At 41.9% G+C, this 22,220-nt stretch overlaps 10 protein-coding genes across 10 annotated transcripts; 8 read left to right on the top strand and 2 right to left on the bottom strand.

The window, feature by feature from the left end:
* Positions 1-164: 164 nt before the first annotated feature.
* LSM04_007434 (uncharacterized protein) lies at positions 165-2,300 on the bottom strand (the record flags this gene model as incomplete). The annotated part of the gene is made up of 1 exon (XM_067333482.1): positions 165-2,300. The coding sequence occupies one exon, from the start codon at positions 2,298-2,300 to the stop codon at positions 165-167; it is 2,136 nt and encodes a 711-aa protein (XP_067190551.1).
* A 218-nt stretch (positions 2,301-2,518) lies between these two features.
* On the bottom strand, positions 2,519-5,872 carry LSM04_003399 (uncharacterized protein; the record flags this gene model as incomplete). The annotated part of the gene is made up of 1 exon (XM_067333483.1): positions 2,519-5,872. One exon carries the CDS (start codon positions 5,870-5,872, stop codon positions 2,519-2,521), a length of 3,354 nt encoding a protein of 1,117 aa, XP_067190451.1.
* A 2,684-nt stretch (positions 5,873-8,556) lies between these two features.
* LSM04_004124 (uncharacterized protein) lies at positions 8,557-9,840 on the top strand (the record flags this gene model as incomplete). The annotated part of the gene is made up of 1 exon (XM_067333484.1): positions 8,557-9,840. One exon carries the CDS (start codon positions 8,557-8,559, stop codon positions 9,838-9,840), a length of 1,284 nt encoding a protein of 427 aa, XP_067190464.1.
* A 457-nt stretch (positions 9,841-10,297) lies between these two features.
* LSM04_000664 (Protein of unknown function DUF229) lies at positions 10,298-12,610 on the top strand (the record flags this gene model as incomplete). Its single annotated transcript, XM_067333485.1, has 1 exon — positions 10,298-12,610. One exon carries the CDS (start codon positions 10,298-10,300, stop codon positions 12,608-12,610), a length of 2,313 nt encoding a protein of 770 aa, XP_067190380.1.
* A 1,164-nt stretch (positions 12,611-13,774) lies between these two features.
* On the top strand, positions 13,775-14,095 carry LSM04_005159 (uncharacterized protein; the record flags this gene model as incomplete). Its single annotated transcript, XM_067333486.1, has 1 exon — positions 13,775-14,095. One exon carries the CDS (start codon positions 13,775-13,777, stop codon positions 14,093-14,095), a length of 321 nt encoding a protein of 106 aa, XP_067190484.1.
* Positions 14,096-14,236: 141 nt separating this feature from the next.
* On the top strand, positions 14,237-15,346 carry LSM04_002059 (uncharacterized protein; the record flags this gene model as incomplete). The annotated part of the gene is made up of 2 exons (XM_067333487.1): positions 14,237-14,558; positions 14,667-15,346. The coding sequence occupies 2 exons, from the start codon at positions 14,237-14,239 to the stop codon at positions 15,344-15,346; spliced, it is 1,002 nt and encodes a 333-aa protein (XP_067190424.1).
* A 717-nt stretch (positions 15,347-16,063) lies between these two features.
* LSM04_003694 (Glycoside hydrolase family 47) lies at positions 16,064-17,826 on the top strand (the record flags this gene model as incomplete). The annotated part of the gene is made up of 2 exons (XM_067333488.1): positions 16,064-16,391; positions 16,493-17,826. The coding sequence occupies 2 exons, from the start codon at positions 16,064-16,066 to the stop codon at positions 17,824-17,826; spliced, it is 1,662 nt and encodes a 553-aa protein (XP_067190455.1).
* A 217-nt stretch (positions 17,827-18,043) lies between these two features.
* Positions 18,044-19,884, top strand: LSM04_009474 (Glycoside hydrolase family 47; the record flags this gene model as incomplete). Its single annotated transcript, XM_067333489.1, has 2 exons — positions 18,044-18,432; positions 18,531-19,884. 2 exons carry the CDS (start codon positions 18,044-18,046, stop codon positions 19,882-19,884), a joined length of 1,743 nt encoding a protein of 580 aa, XP_067190592.1.
* A 218-nt stretch (positions 19,885-20,102) lies between these two features.
* Positions 20,103-20,774, top strand: LSM04_008243 (Glycoside hydrolase family 47; the record flags this gene model as incomplete). Its single annotated transcript, XM_067333490.1, has 1 exon — positions 20,103-20,774. One exon carries the CDS (start codon positions 20,103-20,105, stop codon positions 20,772-20,774), a length of 672 nt encoding a protein of 223 aa, XP_067190571.1.
* A 56-nt stretch (positions 20,775-20,830) lies between these two features.
* Positions 20,831-22,032, top strand: LSM04_009374 (Glycoside hydrolase family 47; the record flags this gene model as incomplete). Its single annotated transcript, XM_067333492.1, has 2 exons — positions 20,831-21,787; positions 21,835-22,032. 2 exons carry the CDS (start codon positions 20,831-20,833, stop codon positions 22,030-22,032), a joined length of 1,155 nt encoding a protein of 384 aa, XP_067190588.1.
* Between the last annotated feature and the right edge of the window lie 188 nt (positions 22,033-22,220).

Here is a 22,220-nt window from a genome sequence, read left to right on the forward strand (position 1 = left end):
TGGCCCAAGAGAGAAAAAAAAAAGGAAACAAAATACAAAAAAAAAGAAGAATGAACACAAAAGAAAAAGAAAATACAAACAAAAAGTATTCATATCATTTATACTACATCAATACAAGGATTTGGAATATATATTTGCGGGAGTGGTACAAACGAATAAACAACTCAATGCTTACGGTTGAGTATATCATGCAAACGACGATTGATGCTTGCAATAGTGGATGATGTTTCCTGATTTTCATCTCTATTCCAAGAAAACTGAGGTTCGGAAGAAAGGATCATTGTATTCTCTTGCTTTAAAATCGATGACCCTTCGATTCTTCTAACGGGACTACTTCCACTTTTCGTATTAGACACATGAATAACAGATGTATTTGGAAAAGTAAATGAATGCTCTTCTGGTGATCTTTTTATTATTCGACTGGTTGTGCTGAAAGGGTGTTCTTCCTTAGCAAAGAAGACTGATGTCTCACGTGATTCCTTTGGTATTGCGTCTGAGGAATAATGCGCGGATGCAGAAGTAACGGCTGCAGAAGTCACAGAGTTTGTGGTATACGGTGGCTGTTGTTTCATAGAAGAAGATAGTGAATACTGTATGTTATATTTGTCAGAGTCAAAACCATTATGTGGTTTATTAGGACCCATTCTACTACTTATAAGGGATTCTCTTACAGTGAGAGATTGACGATATTCTCTTCGAGCCTTTTCTACTAAAGTCTTATTCTTTTCAGTTATCATTTCATGGAGAGTCTCCTCTCCGTGTTTTTTTGACATGTCATCTTGATGGGTAAATGGCATAGAAAGTGCTGAGACTACCGAATCTGACATGAGAGAAGTAATATACTCCAGATATCTTGAGACTTCATCTTTTTCCTGCTTTAGTGTTAGTATACCTCTGTGCATTTCTATAAAATCTGTACGAGAACGTTCACATTCAGATTTCAATTTTTTTATATTATCTTCAACCATTTGTTTTTCATCATAAAGCATTTCTTTTCGGCTTGTCTTAGACTCAAGCTGAGATATAAGAATTTCCATCTGCTTTTTTGTCTCATCCAACAAGATATAGAAAGGCTGTGCTTCTGCTACGAACAACTTTTTGGTTTCTTCAATTTCCTCAATTTCCTTTTTAATTTCCTTCAATACTTTTTTTTGACTTTCCACTTCACAATGGTGCTTCCGTTTCATCTCATGACTGGTTTCTATCCTCTCTTGAAGCTCTATCTTTTCTTTCTCTAAAACAAGAATGGATTCCTGCATTTTATTAAGGGTATTTTGTGTACCACCAAGAGCAATTGTTTGAGCTTTTGCAGATTCAAGAGCCTCTTTCTCTACACCTAGTACTTTTTGGGATATCTTTCCTGCTTCCTCTGAAGCTTGGTTTAACACCATGAGTTCTGTTTTTTCCCTCGCTAATGCCTCCACCATTGCTGTTACGTACTCCATTGAATTTGGAGTGGTCCCTAGAACCAAAAGTTCCTTCTCCAGTTCATCTCTTGATTTCTCTTTATTGCTATTCGTCATGCGAAGACTATGTAATGCTTGTTCAACCGACTCAAGAGCGCGTCGGACATCTTTTAAAACATTTTTGTACCCTTTAAACTGCATATTTGCCGTTTCATGCTCCTTTTCTAAATGTTCACGATTTAAAAGACAAAGCTCTCTTTTTCTTTTAAGCGACACGGTCGACACTGCAATACACTCTAGCAGATATCTTACCATTCTATTCACCTCTACAAACAATGGGGCCATTTTTTTTTCAGTGGTTGAGAACTGGAGTTGATCATCTCTGGAACCAGATAACGAGTCTTTAACGTAATTTTCATCTAGAACCATTTTCAGTCGTTCTTTTAACTTTTTGTTGTGCTTTTCACTCCCAATCCAGGCGCTTTGAAAACACTCAACAGCCACTCTTAAACGATCGAGATGAGGTTCCCACTCCTCATCATTCTTTGAAATAAAGGATGTAATGCGGGTCAACACTGTTCCTGTCAACTGTTCCTGTTTCTCTGCTTCTTGAAGACCTTGACGAGTCATTTTAATTTCATCATTTAAATGGCGAAGAGTGTCAATGTGTTTTCTCTCGTTAGTAGCTTTACTAGAATCTACCGATGTCGGAAAATGGGAATCACCACTTGGATTTTCGTCAATCAGTTTAATAAGAGCTTCCTCAGCGGTAACAAATTCTTCACTCCGCTTCTCAAGCGTTTCGGTAAGCCTGGCTATTTTTTCTTCATAATGCTTCAATTCTGCAAGCCAATAAGCGCTATCAGCAGTTTTTTTTTCTCCATTAAAGAACATGCTGAGTTTGTGCAGAGAAAAGACATGTCAGGACTACCAAAAAAAAAAAAACCACCACCACCACCACAACAACAACAACAAAATGAAAACACACAGGAACAAACACATATGATCGGATAAAGAGAGATCCATCACCCCCGGATTTGTAAAAAAAAAATCTAAATCACACACACACACAGGAAGACAAAAAAAAAAAAAAGGAATACCAGAAGGACATTTTAATGAATACGATCCGAAATCATTTTCTGAATCTCCAGTGTAATCGTTTTTACAGCCGTTTCATCACTTAGACGATTTTCAAGAGATGTTTTAACCTTGTGCAGAAAATCTGTGACAACATCACTGCACGCTGCATTTGGCTCCCACGACAATATGGAAGATATTGGTTTAATGAGTTCCGATTCAGAGGATTTATCTATCAATCCCTTTTCGTAGATCAAACGTAGCAAGGATGGAGCTGATGACAGAGGCACGGAATCTACCAGTTTCCATAGTTCCTTGGTACAGGGAAGTCGATCTATTTTTAAACTAAGTGATGACCAGACAAGAGCAACCAGCATTTCACTACGGGTAAGCCCGAGTGCCACTTGTTCTGCATCTCGTGTAAAAAACATTAGTAAATAAAATAATGCAGTAGCAGGCAAGTCGTCTAAGCAATTCCTCTGAGAGAAGTATGCGACAAATTGCGTAGCTAGAGAACGTCGCTTGCCCGTTCGGACCAATCCACAAGCAACAGAACATACTGTCAACATACTCACCACAATATCCTTTTCCATTATGACTGACATAAATCGATCAAATGCTTGACTACTTGCTCCAAATCTAATTGAAAATCCCACTGCAGTCATGAGCACATCATCTGCTATTGGTGTCTTTTCAATATGTTTTAAAGAGTACCGCCACAAACTCACCCCGAGTGGAGTAAATCTCTTTGATAAACCATTTTCAGTATGAGCGAGGTGTTGAATAGCATGAGCAATAATAAGGAAGGAAATAATATTGCTACATTGTTGTGGAATAATAGAAAATATAATTTCAGAGTTAAGCAGTGCACTAGTACGAACTAACGAGAGACACATCCCATCTTCTGAAAAAAGGGAGGCCATTAGTGTAAGAAAATGCTCAAGTACCTCTATCCGAGAGTTTTTGACAATACCTTCTTCTGAGATACTACTAGGCTTATCAATAATCAATAGAGTAGATGCAGCTGTAGCAACACATAGGGAATATTCCTGAGTTTTGCTATTGATGGTTTGCCGCAACATCTCTGGAACCAATATCCTGGCAATTGTCAATAATGATTCTCTTACAATTTCTGAGGATAATGACCAGAGTGCATGAATTAATGTTAAAGCAGCTCTCCAGTCTTTTTCTGACCACTCTACCTGTGTTGTAACCTCTGAACACCAAGGCGCAACTATTTCCAGTAGTCCTTCAAGAAGCTCTTTATCATCTACTCCAAAAGAACACAGAACAACAAAAAGACGACTTGCTGTATGAGAAGAAAATGAATTTAATATATTTTCTCGTCGAAGAACAGCAATAAGAGATGGATGTATAACAGTATTCAAAACGTTCAATTCATGTGCAATAATGAAATAGTTTGCCACATCTATTGGTTCTATAGTTAGAAGATCCTTCTCTATTAATCTAGAGCCAACCCAATAAAGAGAGTCTAATAACGTGTCACGGGAAACCCCAAGTCGTATTCCATCCATAATTAATGATAACATCACGTTCAACGGTCTCACCGTTCCTATCCGACGAAAGAAAGATGTTACCAGTATACGATAAGAATCATCATTTCTAAAAGGCAGATTACATTTAGAAAGTGATCTAATTATGGAAATGCAATGCGTTTCACTTGCACTACTAATACCTTTTTGAACATTTAGAATTCTTAGCAGTTCTGGGAGGTCCTTTATAGAGTTCTCTTTTTTCTCCAAAAAATTCAAAATATTCTCACATATGCAGAGGGTTATAACATCGGCACCCCAGTAATTTTTTAAATGTTCTTGTGTTTTTTCACCCCTTTTCAATCCATCTTTAGAAATCATTTGATAATTTAAACCTAATTCTTGACTTCTTTCTTGAAGTGTACGATTTATTGTGGCATCATCTATACCAAGCTTTTCCACTGCATCGACAATACGAGACAAATCATGCCTTGATGTACTAAGTATAAGACGAGGTAGTTTTACTATACAGGATTCCAAATACAATTTCTTTATTGAACCTGAAATATTACCATAAACTAATGCTTCAAGCACTGCAATCACTTCTTGGATAGAAGCCTTTCCAAGTCCACGTAATGACAAAGAAGGTAAGATAGATACACTTAAACGAGCAGTAAGAAGATCCAAAAACTCGACTCCCCTATCAAAAGCAAAAAAATTTATCAAAGGTTGTTCAAGATCCACTTCAGAGGCAACAGTATACTTTTTTGGAATACTGAACCATATATCATATCCCTCGTATAAAAACTTTCGAACTAGCAGATGAAGAAGAATCTGGGCATTTTTTAATAGTTTTGTTGCTCCAGAGGATGTAAGCATTTCAAGAGCAACAACAAGAGATATATTGTTTTGTATTTCACCATGGGTAATCCGTTGAAGAAAGATTGATAGAACTGCGTCAAGTCTAATCAGCAACTCTGTAAAAAAATGTTTTGATATAACGCTATTCTCAAAATTTTGAGTAGTAACGGGCAAAATCAATCCATCCCCTTTAGTAGGGAGAATAACATTTTTCACTCCAGAAAGAGAAATTAAAGGGCATAAAAAGGAAATCATCAACAAAAGATCTCGTGGATTAGCCTCTTTTATTTCATTCATAAAAATTCCTCGTGTAATAAGTTTTTCTGAGACATTCACATATATTGGTCGTATCTCTACGATTGAAGAACAAAAAGCAGATAATGCCCATACAAGATAAGTGATTTCGCTCTGAGAAAGAAGCATACAATCAATAGATTCTACTCTCTTAAATAAATCACTTAATATCGAATAACGAACTTCAGAAGGTATACTCTTATTTTCATTGGAAGTTAAAATCTTTCCGAGCACGTAAGATAAGGTAGGTAAAACCTCGGTTTGAGAATCTCTTACTAACTTTGGAATAATTTCCAAAAGGTAGGGAATAAAATCTGGTGAGAGGCGTGAACCAATGTTACTAATACTACGAAGAGTTTCTAAGCATTCATGATTTCTTAAACAATTTGAAAAGTCCAATTTGACCAATAAATTCTGTATCCTAACACACTCTAAACGCCCACAGGCATTGTTCTCAACCAGTAAAGCAAAAATTCTATTGACAGTTCGACACGAAAGACTAGAAATATGATCAAAAAAAATCTTCTTTAGCCTTAGCCAATCTTCGTGCGAAGCAATCCCAAGAGAAGAGACTGATACAAAAAAGTCAGTCAATTCGTCGTTCACCTTGGTTTTCTGCATATAAGTTTTAAGAAGATAATCATGTAAATCAGTTCCTAATTCTAGCACTGGGGAACTTGACACAGCGACCCCATGCAATCCCCTAGCTAGTACTAAACGGAGCCGGCGGGCCGGTAACATAGTTATCCCCTTCTGAGAAATTCTTCTGATTCACTGAAGCCGGCAAAAGAGCAAAGAAAGAAAGGGGGGAAGAAAATCACAAAACAAAACAAAAAAGGGTCGTGCGGCTGTGTTTGTTTGTTTGGTTGCGTGTGCGCCTGGCCGCCCCGCGCCCGCAAGCGCGAAAAACGAGGCCCCAAACGGCACGGCGAGCGAACCGCCGCCACGCCGAAGCCACGCCGAAGCCCCGCTCCTACGTTGCCCCGGTTCGCGGTAATAAGCGGGGCTTTCTGGGGGCTGTTTCTGCCGGCGGCCGCCGTCGTGTGGAGCGCTTTCTTTCGTTTTTTTGCTTTGTCTCTTTTTTTATTCTTTTGGTTGGGGAAGGGGCGGTGCACCCCTGCGGGTTGGCGTTGTTTTTGGGCGGGTGCTGTTTTTTTTTGTTCGTTTGTTTTCACCTGCGCGATCTTGTTCTGAAAGGTGAATTCGGTATCAGCCCATCTGGGGAATCTTTTCTTCTCTTCTTTCGCGTTCTTCTTTTTTAGACTTCTTTGCCCCAAATCTGGAAGGGTATACGGTCGTTTACTATTCCACCCTCTGCGTTTTTTTCTAATTTATAAGGGGAAGAACAATGTAACCCCCCCCCCCCCAAAAAAAAAGTTATATTTCCAGAGTCTTAATACTTACTATCTTTGTTTTGGAGATGATGCTTCTCTTTGGATTTCTAGAATCCAGGTTTTTTTTGCACCAAGAAATTAACTGTTATATTTCTCCAGATTCTTTCCTAGATGCATTACACTATTAAATGATATGGTTTTTCTTTCTCGTTTTTTTTTGTGGATGGCTTGGCTTGAGGTAAAAGATTTATTGGTGAAAATTGGCATATTTTTTTATGATGCCTTTTTACTCTAAGAGTTTCTACAGTGACTCTGTCGTTCCAGATACTCTTTGTGCCATTTTTTTTTCTTGCAAGTGGTGTTTTCAGAAATAACACCTTTTCGTATCAGAGGCGTATATGTAGAAGGAGTGGGTTTCCCACTATTCCCACAAGTTCACGCTACCATGAGAAACCATTGTAAACTGTTTTTTTTTTCGCTGTATTTGATCTCCTAAGAGGTGTTTGTATCAGATGAGTCTGCGGGATTGTTTTTTTTTTTGGGGGGGGGTTGGGTGGAGGTGGAGGGTACTGTAATTCATGCTATAGCAGTCGTATTATTAGTATATTTCATTCTTATGGGACGCCGCAAAGATTTAAATATTTACTGTGGGGAGATTCCTTGGTCTTCCTCTCCAGTTGTGCGCGTTGGTGTAATTGAGCTTTGGACATGATAGTTTGCTTTCAACGGAGCAAACACTTCTTCAGTAAGGTAAAAATGCTGGTTATACTGATATATGTTCTCAGGTTGAGGTGGCTGTTTATTTGGGCTGTTTTCTGTTTTTTTTTTTATATTGACAGGAAGTAACAAAAAGAAAATGAGTATACTCTGTGACAATTACAAGTCGTATTACGATTCTGAGAAGTCTTACGACTCATCCTGGCTACTCTACAGTTCTCGGGTTTTTTTTGCTATATTTATTCTAGTTACTGTGCATTATTAAACGTATTTACCGAAACAAAGACTATGTATTGATTATGTGCGTGATGCTTCCAGCGACCATGGTGTGCCAGGAGTTATTGTGGATATAGGTGTATTGAAATTTCTGGGAAATTAAGAGTTATCGGTGTATATGGTTTGGTGTATGGAGGTGACCCAAAGCCATTTGGACTACAATGCTTGAGATTTTTTATCATTGGGGTGTGAACAGTGTTTTGACTAAATCTTATTGTTCTAATTGGAGTGTTGTATCCATTGCGTCTAACATATGAACAACAGCACGATGGAGTTGATGACGGATGACAGAATGAGATTGCATGGTTATTGGTAGCTTCAATAATTGAACGAAAGATGTTTCTCGTACAAAATAAAAAAAGAAGTGATTGGTATTTAGAATAGTAGCTTATTTGCTGATGACAGTTGTACAATACAAAAAAATCAGAGGTGAATGTATACCTTCGGAATCCAGTATAGATATTCTTAGGGTTTTTCTCGCTGATGGTTTCGGTGAAGAAAGGTTCAACACAGTTTTTTTGCCACTGATCGAGGGAAAAGGGACTTCAAACGATGATGTCATGAATGAACCGGATGTGAAACAGATATTATACAGTGTGTTCTTTTGATTCGGAATATTCTGTTTTTGCTCCCTTTATACTGGCAGAGAAGTTAGGTTATCGTAGTATGATTATATATTTGCTGCTTCAATGACTTTACGTGACTAGTGTTTTTCTTGGAGGGATAATGAACTATACTGTTAAGGTGTTTGGTCAATGCATAGTTTTGCCCTACAAGAAGTCTCCTTTTCTGGACCCATTTTTTTCCTGAATTTACTATTTTCTCGGGGGAGTTAAGATATATTGTGTATTACTGCGAATAAATTATTCTTTCTTGCTTAACTATGATTATCTTTTTTTTTTGAGATCCCTGATATATATATATATATATATATATATATATACGTCTGTGTGTATGTGATATTTATTTATTTATTTATTTATTTATTTATTTATCTGTGTACTTCCTTTTTTCTTTTGCTCTAGGGGGCTGCCTCAAAAAAAAAAAAAAAACAGTTTATCTTTATTTAGTAAAGAAGCTTGTTTATATTGTAGCTGAATGCCTGGTACTGTGACAACAATACATCCCTCTGGAAGAGGGGAATTGCTTCTATGGATTAATAGCGTTTGTTCTGCAGAATACCCTAGCGTTGAGTCATTACGTGATGGTGTGGCATATTGTACTGTAGTTGATGCCGCTGTTAATCGAGTGGCAGAAAATTGTAAGGTTTTCGGTTTGCAAAGTGCACATTCTGCTCAATCGAGAGCCAGAAGATCTTCTCAGCTACTTGGACGTCTTGATTGGGATGTGACGTTAACCACTTGTACAAATCAGGATCCTTCTTTAGATAGTTTGCAGGAACGCGGTCAGTGTGAGAAGAATATTCAAATATTGCAACTTATGCTTCGTAGTTGTGTGCCTCCGGAATTTTCTTTAGAGATAGATATTACACGTCTGGCGTCAGGAAAATTACAAGAACATATTATGCTATTAAAATGGACGTATCAGTTTATGACCAAAATGTTGAACACATACTCAAGAACAGCAATTGAACGCCGCTTAAGTAATAATGGAGGTGCCGGATGTGTGGAAGGAGTAAGGATGACAAGAGCCATGAAACTTCAGCAAAAGATGGTCCGGGAGAAGTACAGTGAGTTGAACCCTGTTGAATTGACATATGAAAAAGCAAAAACTAATGAAATAAGAAAAGAAATAGGAGAAAACTACAGGGTAATATCAGGAAGGGAAATAGATAACGTGAAGGAGCTTGCAAGGTCTGATTCTTTTCCAACCGTTAGAAATTCGGTGGCTTCTTCTTTCGAAAATAGAGAGGGGATGATACCAGAATCCAGGTCATTACATTCAGGAAAACGAAAGAAATATGGTAACGGTCCATCAAAACAAGTTCTTCTTCTTGATTTAAAGTCTAATGATATTTCCTCATTTTCAATAGATGACATGCAGTTTTCATCGTTTGGTATGCCGAATCAATACTATCCTATTTTAAATGATTTAAGAAGAGATATAGAGTCTTATGAGGAATTTGTTCTGACCGCTCACCGGCGGCATCAACAATGTTTAACGTCTTCTCAAACTGAAGAAGAAGATTGGAGTGACGATTATGGTTTTCTTGTTGAGGAACTATTACCCAAGAAGGCACCCATAATATCCTTAGATCAACTTGGCGTGTTACTAGAGGAAAGAGATAAGCTGTGGCAGACTCTGGAAGTACTCCAGGACGCTCTTACACACTGTAAATTTGTTGAAAGGAAAAAAAGCGGAAATACAATAACTAGCTCTCCTTTAATGATGAAAATTTTTTCTGTATTATCCATATCGTAAGTGAGAAACAAAAACGAATGGGCATAGATGGTTATTACTTGAATTTGATATTATTCTTTATTTCTGATGACTCTTTATCGATTTGGAAAAACTGAAATAAAATCTTTATTTATTTTTTCTTTATTATTATTATTATTATTATTATTATTATTATTATTATTATTATTATTATTATTATTATTACTATTATTATTATTCTTTCCATTCTTTATTTTTGAATTCCTTAGACAGGATAGTTCTGATAAGATTACACCATATTTTTTTCTATTCCCCTTCCCTCCCTTCCTTTACCTCCCTCCCTCCCCTCCCCCCAAAAAAAAAGAAACGACTCTTTGGAACCTCTTTTTTTTTTTCCTATACGTAGCATTTCAAAGAAAACGAAATGCGTTTGGAGATATCACTCCGTATCACGGTTGCGTCTATGCTATTTTTTTTCTCTTGGACAGTGCTAATAGGGATGACACGGGCTGTCCGGGGTGTTTCTCCTACTGTACTTCTTGCGATGGAATTACTCTCTATAGCACTAGCTTCTGCAGCATGTGCCATATTTTTTCTTCCAATAACTCTACGGAGCGTTACGAGATATACTCTATTTGAGAAAAAAATTCGTGGTACCTGTTTTGCTGTGACATCAATGATTGTCATTATGGTGCATGTTTTTATTCATATGACAATATCGAATCGTCATCGTCAGACACAGGAAATCATGCTAATTTTATTTCGATTGGGGTCTGATATTACCATCGTTACTCTTGGTTGTGGAGTCCTAATGACCCCATTTTTTAGATTTTTTCAACTTTTTTCGAGCTTGAAAGGGCTCTCCAAGACTCGTTTTTTTGTTTTCGATAATATACTATGGCGAAAGCTATGTTTTCTAATTTTAATAATGATCTTTGCGCTTATTATGTTCATATCATTTACACCAACTTATATTCCAGGGGATACAAAACGTCTCCTGGAAGTTGGAATGCTGGGGGATGTGATAGATTTTTGTGGTCTTGAGGGTATGAAACTTTCTTCGACTGCTGCAAGAGGATGGGTATTAACAGAATATACCCCTAAAAGAATATTAAGTATGTTTCCTGGAGCTGATAACTGTGGAAGAAACAAGATTTCAGTTCTTGATGAGGAAGAAGGCATTCTAATTGTATCCCCTATTTGCCCTGGTAACGGGGAGCAGCCTATTGTTTATCTCGAGCGTCCAGAGCGAAGTGAGTTTAGCGGTGGTGAAGATGTTCTTCCCAAGGTGCTTGGAAACAGTAAGAAGTGGCACCGAATGCTAGAGAAACGTTACGGTACCAATGAGACAGTTCATCACTCTATGGGTGTTAGGGTAAAACGTGATACCACAGGTGTTATTCTTTCTGTTGAACTACTTCCTTCAAGTCTAAATCTGGTTTCACGGGAACCACGAAGCAGAGAGGAACGAAATATGCGTGCAAATTGGAAGTCAAAAACAGTATGGGAAGTTCCTTTGGGAGAAAGTGTTGCTTATACAGTCTATTGCCCCTCCCTAGACTATGAGGAATACCACATGTTTCCACCACTCAGACGAAATATGAAGTCTAAAGGAAATGTAAGAACACTTGATGATAATTACAATAGTACCCGAAGTCCTCCGGCTAACATTCTCATTTTGGTAATTGATGCGGTAAGCCGTCAGGAGGTACTTCGTTCCCTACCAAAGTTTAGTAATTGGCTTTACCAATTCCGTAAAAATGCTTCAAGTGAACATATTTTCATAGAGGCCCAGGGTGCTACAACATTAGGTCACAGCACAGAGGCAAATCTTGTACCACTTTTTACAGGTTTTTTTCCGGAACTTGAAAAAAAAAGAGGGAAAAAGGACCTATTTAATACCAGTTTATTTCGATTAGGGAAAAAATCGTTTGGTGATCTTTTTAGCACTTCTTTTACAACAGGAGATTGCTTTGACTTGATGCATGCATTAATTGATGATCAGAGCTTTAGTGCCGGTTTTGGAGAGCCCTACGGAGATGATCTTGATTACTATACGTTTGGCCCTTTCTGCCATACTCAATACTCTGCTCTTGAGGGTAATTTTCAAGGGGCTAACAGCATATTGAAACGTTGCATAGGACAGCGACATGTTCATGAATATGTTTTGAATTATACACTTACACTTGTGAAACGTCAGATGCGAGGTCAAAAGCAAAGGAAAAATAATAATAATTCCATTCATGATTTTCAACATTCAATTGATGGGACTTCTTTTTTTTTTTATGTATCACATCTTGTTGAAGGTCATGAGGGGACCCATGGGGTTTTGTACCTTATTGATGACGCCCTCACTGCATTTCTTGAAAATCTACGAACGGAATTACGTTTTTTTGACGATCCATCAAACGTACTCATACTACTTTCTGACCATGGCAGTCACATGGGCCATTATTATGAATTAACTGCTCCAGGAAAACTAGAGCGGGCTTTGCCATTCGTAGGAATGATTCTTCACCCTGAGGTCCTATCTCGCATTGATCAGCTCAAAGGTAGACAAGAAGGATTATCTAAGAAAAATTTAATGCAACGGACGCGCCGCATATCAACCCATTTGGATCTTTACATGACACTTGCCGATTTGTTGGGTGTGGAGGGAATGCCTCATTACAAGACACAACAATCTCTGGTTCCACCGTTGTCTTTTTTTGAGGCACGTACGAATAGTTCTAAGATAACGAAATGTGAGGACATTGCAGCACTTCCAAGTAAGCAATCAGGGTGTTATCTTGCATGGTGTGAAGCAAAATAAGTCGTCTTTTTTTCCATCCTAAAAAATAATAGGAAATAAATTAATTATGTAACGCAATAAACAAAATCCAGTAAATGTGGAATAGGGAATTTAACGCTTTTGTGCTTCGTATTACTTCTCTTCCCTCTCCTTTTTTTCATTTTTTTTTTTCTTCGTCAAGACCGTTTTCACCGGTTACTGATTGTAACCCATGCTTTCCTTTTTATTTTTATCTGTTTCTTCGAAGTAATTGAAGGGAACATGCCCCACTAAAAGGTTTATGTTATTAATGGGTTAGGGTTAGTGTAACCATTTTTCATTTTTTTTTCTCCGTCGTACATGAAAAACTAGCCAAAATAAGCGTTTAGGAAGGATTTATGTTTTCTTTTTTTTCTTCGCCGTCCCCAACTAAAACACTTTAGTCCCTCCACACTCCACACGGAGGAGTTTGGTGAGGAAGGGACCGTGGAATGGTGTACTTCGTAACTCCTACCAGGTGTGTATTTACTCTATTGGCTTTATTAAAAAAAAGTTGATTATTCGTTCCGATGTTTTGGAGATGTTGAGTGAGTGACAGGGTTCGTATGCATTATGCTATGGACCAAAATACGTTGTGTGGCTTTTTTTTTTACTATATAACAAAGAGCCGGACCAAGCCGGGAAACGTTTCTTTTTTTTTTTCCTCACTCATCTTGGAACCTTACGAAAAGAATGATAATGCTTCACATTACCATGTAAAATAATTATTATAATAGAATGAGAATACATGTTTTCCGTTGGGTTTTCTTTTCATTACAGTCTACGGACAGTATGTTTTTGAAAGTCTGTCTAACTCAACCCTCTTTACCTCACATGGGAGGCGGGGTTGCAGGATTTTTTGATACTTTTATTGCGTCAGTCCTGTTTTTTTATTTTATTTTTTGGTAGGTAAAAATCGTGAAGGAAAAATGGGGAAGGAATCGTTGTTGAAACGGAGTCCAGTGCAGTGATTGTGGTAACAAGGACAAGATGGTTTTTATTTGTTTTTTAACTCCTTTTATTAAGGAAAAGTAAGGTACAGACTATTCCTGAGAGTTGTTAATATGTAGATGAAAGGGAGTGAACACCACTTTGGATGATTTGGAAAGGGATCTCTCAATTATTCTTATAGATTTGTGCGATGCTTTCCGCGAAGAAACTGATGTGATGCATCATCATGTTACTCAAGTTTGCAATACCCAATCACTTCTCTATGATCAACATTTTCGCCGCATATACTGTACACTTTCTGAGTTTTGTAAACCAGAGGAAATTATTCTTAGGGCACAACACACATCAGCTGATCTTTGTCGTGCATGGAAAGGAATACAATCGGCTTCTGCTGGTGCGACGGCGGAAATCTTGTCAAGACTCGTTAGCACGGAGCGCAAAGAGGATACTAGTGATGAAAATTCCATACTCATGCTACTTCTATCGATGATAAAAAATGACTTCAATTATACATCTGAAACCCTTTCTCTAACATAGCGTGGGTTACAACAGCTTTGGAAAGAGGTGGAGCGTGAGCGTGCTGCAGCCTTAGGTATCGCGTCACAACGCAAGGCCTTGAGAAGACGGCAGATTCAACGGACTGTGGCGGTAAACCTTAGTTATGAGACTTGCAATCGAATGATTGAAGAAGAGTCATTCCACATTGTTACATTGCTTTCAAAGTCGAAGGAGTTACAGATAAGCGTAGAGAAGAAACGTTCGCAACGATTGACTGGAGTTTTATCATCTCGCGTTGAAAGTGAGAAGAATATGATCATACTTGATACCTTTATGACGAGTTTGCAACAGCTAGGAATGAAGATGAAGTCCCATGAGGAAGCGCAATCCAACTTATTGTTGAAGGTTCGCTCCCTGCAAGGCTTGCCTGTTCTTTCTAATGGCGATCAATCGAATATGTTTTTCTCTCACACTCGTGAAAGAAAAGCTGTACAGAAGCTAAGTGACAGATCCACTCCTTCCATAAACTTCCTAGACGCTCTATCCGTTGAGTTAAAGACATACTTTCTTCTTCTGAGGAATACATTATAGGAGTTTAAAAGCCTGCAAGTCACTAATTCATCTGAAGTTAACTCTGAACACGACATCCAACATTATTACAGTTCTCCACATGCTTTGGCTACGCACGCATCAAGAGTTGAGCGGCATGGCACGTCGTCTACTTCATCCGTAACTCGTTCTCGACTTTTATCTATCACTGCTAAAAAGATTGAACCCCCACAGAAAGAGGAACACATTCATCTCCTTAACTGCCGCAGAGCTGGAAATTCTAGCAACGATAAAAAGGGAGTAAATAAGACTCTGTTGGACCAAAACGACTATACTGAGAATTCAGTTGATAGAAGCATGTCCAAAGTAATGCATCCAGGGAACTTCTCAAACTCTAATAGAAGGAAAGAAAGTGTCCTGACTGTAAATGACCATAACATAACTAAAAAGAAAGAGACAAAAGATGATCAAATCATCCAGGAAGATATACTGCAACCAATATCATCTGACGAGTTAGATGTGACCGTGGCGCTTAGCAGTGTTTGCGAATCACCTCCTAGGAACGAACTCTGTTCGACACATTCTAATTTTTTGGAAGTTAAAGAGAGAAAACCTTGCGACACCGTTCTACCATCAACTCACCACATGCAGTATTCCCATAATGATCAAAAAATTAATATTGCAGAAAGCAAAACTCTTCTTCTTGCGCGTTTACAAGCGTCATCTGTGGTAAAAAAATAATAATGGAAAAACACAGTAAATACAAACTGGAATTCCAGCAGTAAGAGAACCAAATAGTAAGGTTCAAGTTGTACACATTTCCAGTTCCATTTCTTCTGATTTCTATCGCTAGGAGCAAGTGAAAAAAAAAAAATAAGCATCAGTAATGGCTCTGCTGCAGTTAAGGTCATCTGGAATGTTCTAATGTTTCCTTCTATTTCTTTCTTTCAGTAAGGGTTGTGGAATAGCGACTGGATAAGCGTTTTCAAAGGATTTAAGTTTGGGTTTTTCTTTACCGTTTCGCTTACCCCAAACTCTCTCTGCGTTAATGCGGAGAAATTTGGAGAGAAAGGAACCCTAGAAACTGTTAATTTGTAACCCCTTCCGGGTGAGTCATCCGGAACAATGGAGAGCTCAATAATTAATCTTTTTTCCTTCTGTTTTGATTTATGGCATGGTCGTACGTAATTAATTCGAATACCTTGGCGAATTTTCTTCTTTATTTCATTTTATTTTGTAGAACTTGACCAAAGTAGGAAAGAAAATTATAGCACAAAATAATGATTTTGTGCATTTTAAAAAAAATAAATTTCATAATACTCTATCTATAAAGATCTAACAATAGATACTTAAAAAAATAAATTTTGTTGACCGTTCTCTTGTATTCTACACAACTCTACAAAATCAATATATATACGTCATAGGGTAAACTTATCCACTAAAAAAAAGTAAAAAAATATGAATACAAATATATTCTTTTTCTTTTGTGTTACAGTCCTATTAATAACAACGGCTAGTGCTGTGCGCGGTGAACTGCCTGATGCCGCGGGTGTTGGTGGAAGTGCGTGGCGCAGTGCTGATGCTTTGCACCCCATTCAGGCTGAAATGCAGCCCTATGTGCGGGAGATGGTTTCCCACGCCTTTGACTCGTACATCAAGTACGCGTTCCCCAAGGATGAGCTGCGCTCTGTTAGTGGATCAGGCAAGAACACCATGGGTGGCTACGGGTGGACCCTCATCGACTCACTTGACACTCTGGCAGTCGCCGGGTTCCACACGGAGTTCCGTCGTTACGCGAGATGGGTGGAAGAAAATGTGAATTTCGACATTGATGTCTCTGTCTCGCTCTTTGAGACGACGATTCGAGCCCTGGGGGACTGCTTTCAGCGCACTTCATGTATGAAGAGGGTGTGGTGGAGGTTGTTGCTGCGGAGCACAATTACAGGGGTGGGCTCCTGCGACTCGCCGTGGACCTGGGGAACCGGATGCTCCCGTGCTTCAACACAACTACGGGTATACCATATGGCTCCTTTAATCTTCGACACGGTGTGAGCCCAAAAGAGACAACGATTGCAAGTACTGCGGCAGCTGGTACTCTCTTGCTGGAAATGACTGTTCTGTCTGCAGTTGCAGGTGACGACAGATACATGCGCGCCGCCCGCCGTGCCTCTGAGTCTCTGTTTGCTGCTCGAGACTCGCACACTGATTTGATGGGAACTCACATCGACATTATAACTGGTCAGTGGACCAATACTGAATCCCATGTTAGCGGTAATATTGACAGTGCAATTGAGTACTTCATCAAGTCACACGTTATTTCAGGGGACCTGGGTGATTGGGAGCGTTTCGAGCGTTCGGTGCGTGCGGTCAATCGCCACATCCGGAAGGGTGGGATGCTAACAACGGTCAGCATGAGGGATGGGCGTTGGTTTAGGCCCTCACACGAGTCCTTGGCCTCATTCTTCCCAGGTAATCTGCTCCTTGGTGGTCATCATAAGGAGGCTGTGGAAAGCTGCTGGCCAATTCACAGCATCTTCAAGCACTTTGGGGGCCTGCCAGAGTCATTCTCTTTGGAGACTGGGCGTACGCGCGGAGGGGGTGAGGGGTATCCGCAGCGTCCTGAGCATGCGGAGTCTGTGTACATGCTGTATCGCGCGACTCGCGATCCTGCGTACCTCGTAATGGGAAGAGAGCTGGCGCTGGCAATTAATCTGCGCATGCGCACCCCGTATGGGTTCTCCTCGCTGCGCAACGTGAACCACCCCCACCACGATGGACTGCACGACGACTCAATGGAGAGCTTCATGGTGGCTGAGACAATAAAGTACCTGTACCTGCTGTTTGACGAGTGCAACGTGATACATGTTCAGGGAAGGGCTCCTGGTAGCATCCCGTCGTACTGTTCCACTGCACCGAGCCATGGTGGCGAGACGAGCCACGTGGGGTGGTTGTTCAATACGGAGGCGCATCTGTTCCCTAACACGGCCGAGTGGTGGGGACCGCTGCCTGCCGCCGATGGGGGGAGGCATGGGAAAATGACACCAGATGCACTACGTCGTAAACGACTGAGTGTCATTGACGAGATGCTTCGTGGTCTCGATGGCGCTACTGACGCAAATCATAGCGAGGATGCTGATGCAGATCTTTTCCCGCACCGTTCCTACTGTGCCAACCATGCGATAAACGATATGGAGCGAATCTCCAGATCCGTATTCCGATAGGATGTGTTTGTTGTTATGTTTACAACATATTTGATTCGTGGTCGAGGGTGCATAGGCCTTCTTTTTTTAGAGTAGGGACTCCTCAGAGTGTTTTAACTGTGCGTAGCATGTGCGTCTTTTTTATGTATGCATGACAACATTCTGTTTAATATTTTATGAGATGCTGTGTTCTTTTTGTCGTTGATTTGTTTTTACCTGCGAAGGTATGTGTGTCTGTATGTCATTAGAAGAAAGGATGTGTACTGATGGTTTTTGCGGCCGTGGAAGGAGAATGCCGCATCCCACACGCATTTCCTTCATGTCTCCACTAGCGGTTGTTGTTGTTGCTGTAGTGGTGGTGCTAACTGCCGCTAGTGCTGTGCGCGGTGAACTGCCTGATGCCGCGGGTGTTGGTGGAAGTGCGTGGCGCAGTGCTGATGCTTTGCACCCCATTCAGGCTGAAATGCAGCCCTATGTGCGGGAGATGGTTTCCCACGCCTTTGACTCGTACATCAAGTACGCGTTCCCCAAGGATGAGCTGCGCTCTGTTAGTGGATCAGGCAAGAACACCATGGGTGGCTACGGGTGGACCCTCATCGACTCACTTGACACTCTGGCAGTCGCCGGGTTCCACACGGAGTTCCGTCGTTACGCGAGATGGGTGGAAGAAAATGTGAATTTCGACATTGATGTCTCGGTCTCGCTCTTTGAGACGACGATTCGAGCCCTGGGGGACTGCTTTCAGCGCACTTCATGTATGAAGAGGGTGTGGTGGAGGTTGTTGCTGCGGAGCACAATTACAGGGGTGGGCTCCTGCGACTCGCCGTGGACCTGGGGAACCGGATGCTCCCGTGCTTCAACACAACTACGGGTATACCATATGGCTCCTTTAATCTTCGACACGGTGTGAGCCCAAAAGAGACAACGATTGCAAGTACTGCGGCAGCTGGTACTCTCTTGCTGGAAATGACTGTTCTGTCTGCAGTTGCAGGTGACGACAGATACATGCGCGCCGCCCGCCGTGCCTCTGAGTCTCTGTTTGCTGCTCGAGACTCGCACACTGATTTGATGGGAACTCACATCGACATTATAACTGGTCAGTGGACCAATACTGAATCCCATGTTAGCGGTAATATTGACAGTGCAATTGAGTACTTCATCAAGTCACACGTTATTTCAGGGGACCTGGGTGATTGGGAGCGTTTCGAGCGTTCGGTGCGTGCGGTCAATCGCCACATCCGGAAGGGTGGGATGCTAACAACGGTCAGCATGAGGGATGGGCGTTGGTTTAGGCCCTCACACGAGTCCTTGGCCTCATTCTTCCCAGGTAATCTGCTCCTTGGTGGTCATCATAAGGAGGCTGTGGAAAGCTGCTGGCCAATTCACAGCATCTTCAAGCACTTTGGGGGCCTGCCAGAGTCATTCTCTTTGGAGACTGGGCGTACGCGCGGAGGGGGTGAGGGGTATCCGCAGCGTCCTGAGCATGCGGAGTCTGTGTACATGCTGTATCGCGCGACTCGCGATCCTGCGTACCTCGTAATGGGAAGAGAGCTGGCGCTGGCAATTAATCTGCGCATGCGCACCCCGTATGGGTTCTCCTCGCTGCGCAACGTGAACCACCCCCACCACGATGGACTGCACGACGACTCAATGGAGAGCTTCATGGTGGCTGAGACAATAAAGTACCTGTACCTGCTGTTTGACGAGTGCAACGTGATACATGTTCAGGGAAGGGCTCCTGATAGCATCCCGTCGTACTGTTCCACTGCACCGAGCCATGGTGGCGAGACGAGCCACGTGGGGTGGTTGTTCAATACGGAGGCGCATCTGTTCCCTAACACGGCCGAGTGGTGGGGACCGCTGCCTGCCGCCGATGGGGGGAGGCATGGGAAAATGACACCAGATGCACTACGTCGTAAACGACTGAGTGTCATTGACGAGATGCTTCGTGGTCTCGATGGCGCTACTGACGCAAATCATAGCGAGGATGCTGATGCAGATCTTTTCCCGCACCGTTCCTACTGTGCCAACCATGCGATAAACGATATGGAGCGAATCTCCAGATCCGTATTCCGATAGGATGTGTTTGTTGTTATGTTTACAACATATTTGATTCGTGGTCGAGGGTGCATAGGCCTTCTTTTTTAGAGTAGGGACTCCTCAGAGTGTTTTAACTGTGCGTAGCGTGTGCGTCTTTTTTTTATGTATGCATGACAACATTCTGTTTAATATTTTATGAGATGCTGTGTTCTTTTTGTCGTTGATTTGTTTTTACCTGCGAAGGTATGTGTGTCTGTATGTCATTAGAAGAAAGGATGTGTACTGATGGTTTTTGCGGCCGTGGAAGGAGAATGCCGCATCCCACACGCATTTCCTTCATGTCTCCACTAGCGGTTGTTGTTGTTGCTGTAGTGGTGGTGCTAACTGCCGCTAGTGCTGTGCGCGGTGAACTGCCTGATGCCGCGGGTGTTGGTGGAAGTGCGTGGCGCAGTGCTGATGCTTTGCACCCCATTCAGGCTGAAATGCAGCCCTATGTGCGGGAGATGGTTTCCCACGCCTTTGACTCGTACATCAAGTACGCGTTCCCCAAGGATGAGCTGCGCTCTGTTAGTGGATCAGGCAAGAACACCATGGGTGGCTACGGGTGGACCCTCATCGACTCACTTGACACTCTGGCAGTCGCCGGGTTCCACACGGAGTTCCGTCGTTACGCGAGATGGGTGGAAGAAAATGTGAATTTCGACATTGATGTCTCGGTCTCGCTCTTTGAGACGACGATTCGAGCCCTGGGGGACTGCTTTCAGCGCACTTCATGTATGAAGAGGGTGTGGTGGAGGTTGTTGCTGCGGAGCACAATTACAGGGGTGGGCTCCTGCGACTCGCCGTGGACCTGGGGAACCGGATGCTCCCGTGCTTCAACACAACTACGGGTATACCATATGGCTCCTTTAATCTTCGACACGGTGTGAGCCCAAAAGAGACAACGATTGCAAGTACTGCGGCAGCTGGTACTCTCTTGCTGGAAATGACTGTTCTGTCTGCAGTTGCAGGTGACGACAGATACATGCGCGCCGCCCGCCGTGCCTCTGAGTCTCTGTTTGCTGCTCGAGACTCGCACACTGATTTGATGGGAACTCACATCGACATTATAACTGGTCAGTGGACCAATACTGAATCCCATGTTAGCGGTAATATTGACAGTGCAATTGAGTACTTCATCAAGTCACACGTTATTTCAGGGGACCTGGGTGATTGGGAGCGTTTCGAGCGTTCGGTGCGTGCGGTCAATCGCCACATCCGGAAGGGTGGGATGCTAACAACGGTCAGCATGAGGGATGGGCGTTGGTTTAGGCCCTCACACGAGTCCTTGGCCTCATTCTTCCCAGGTAATCTGCTCCTTGGTGGTCATCATAAGGAGGCTGTGGAAAGCTGCTGGCCAATTCACAGCATCTTCAAGCACTTTGGGGGCCTGCCAGAGTCATTCTCTTTGGAGACTGGGCGTACGCGCGGGGGGGGTGAGGGGTATCCGCAGCGTCCTGAGCATGCGGAGTCTGTGTACATGCTGTATCGCGCGACTCGCGATCCTGCGTACCTCGTAATGGGAAGAGAGCTGGCGCTGGCAATTAATCTGCGCATGCGCACCCCGTATGGGTTCTCCTCGCTGCGCAACGTGAACCACCCCCACCACGATGGACTGCACGACGACTCAATGGAGAGCTTCATGGTGGCTGAGACAATAAAGTACCTGTACCTGCTGTTTGACGAGTGCAACGTGATACATGTTCAGGGAAGGGCTCCTGGTAGCATCCCGTCGTACTGTTCCACTGCACCGAGCCATGGTGGCGAGACGAGCCACGTGGGGTGGTTGTTCAATACGGAGGCGCATCTGTTCCCTAACACGGCCGAGTGGTGGGGACCGATGTCTGCTTTTTCCCTTTATAGCAATGGCGCTATTTTGTGGGGAACAGGTGGTGGGGTACCTGTGTTTTTCCTGGAGATGATCGTATTGGTTGTGACTTGTCGAGTGAGGGGTACAACGTGGCTACCGCTATTGAACTTTATAACCAACGACTGAGTGTCATTGACGAGATGCTTCGTGGTCTCGATGGCGCTACTGACGCAAATCATAGCGAGGATGCTGATGCAGATCTTTTCCCGCACCGTTCCTACTGTGCCAACCATGCGATAAACGATATGGAGCGAATCTCCAGATCCGTATTCCGATAGGATGTGTTTGTTGTTATGTTTACAACATATTTGATTCGTGGTCGAGGGTGCATAGGCCTTCTTTTTTAGAGTAGGGACTCCTCAGAGTGTTTTAACTGTGCGTAGCGTGTGCGTCTTTTTTTTATGTATGCATGACAACATTCTGTTTAATATTTTATGAGATGCTGTGTTCTTTTTGTCGTTGATTT

This window comes from Trypanosoma melophagium, assembly GCF_022059095.1.
Source record: "Trypanosoma melophagium isolate St. Kilda chromosome Unknown ctg27segment0, whole genome shotgun sequence".
Taxonomy (NCBI): Eukaryota; Euglenozoa; class Kinetoplastea; order Trypanosomatida; family Trypanosomatidae; genus Trypanosoma; species Trypanosoma melophagium.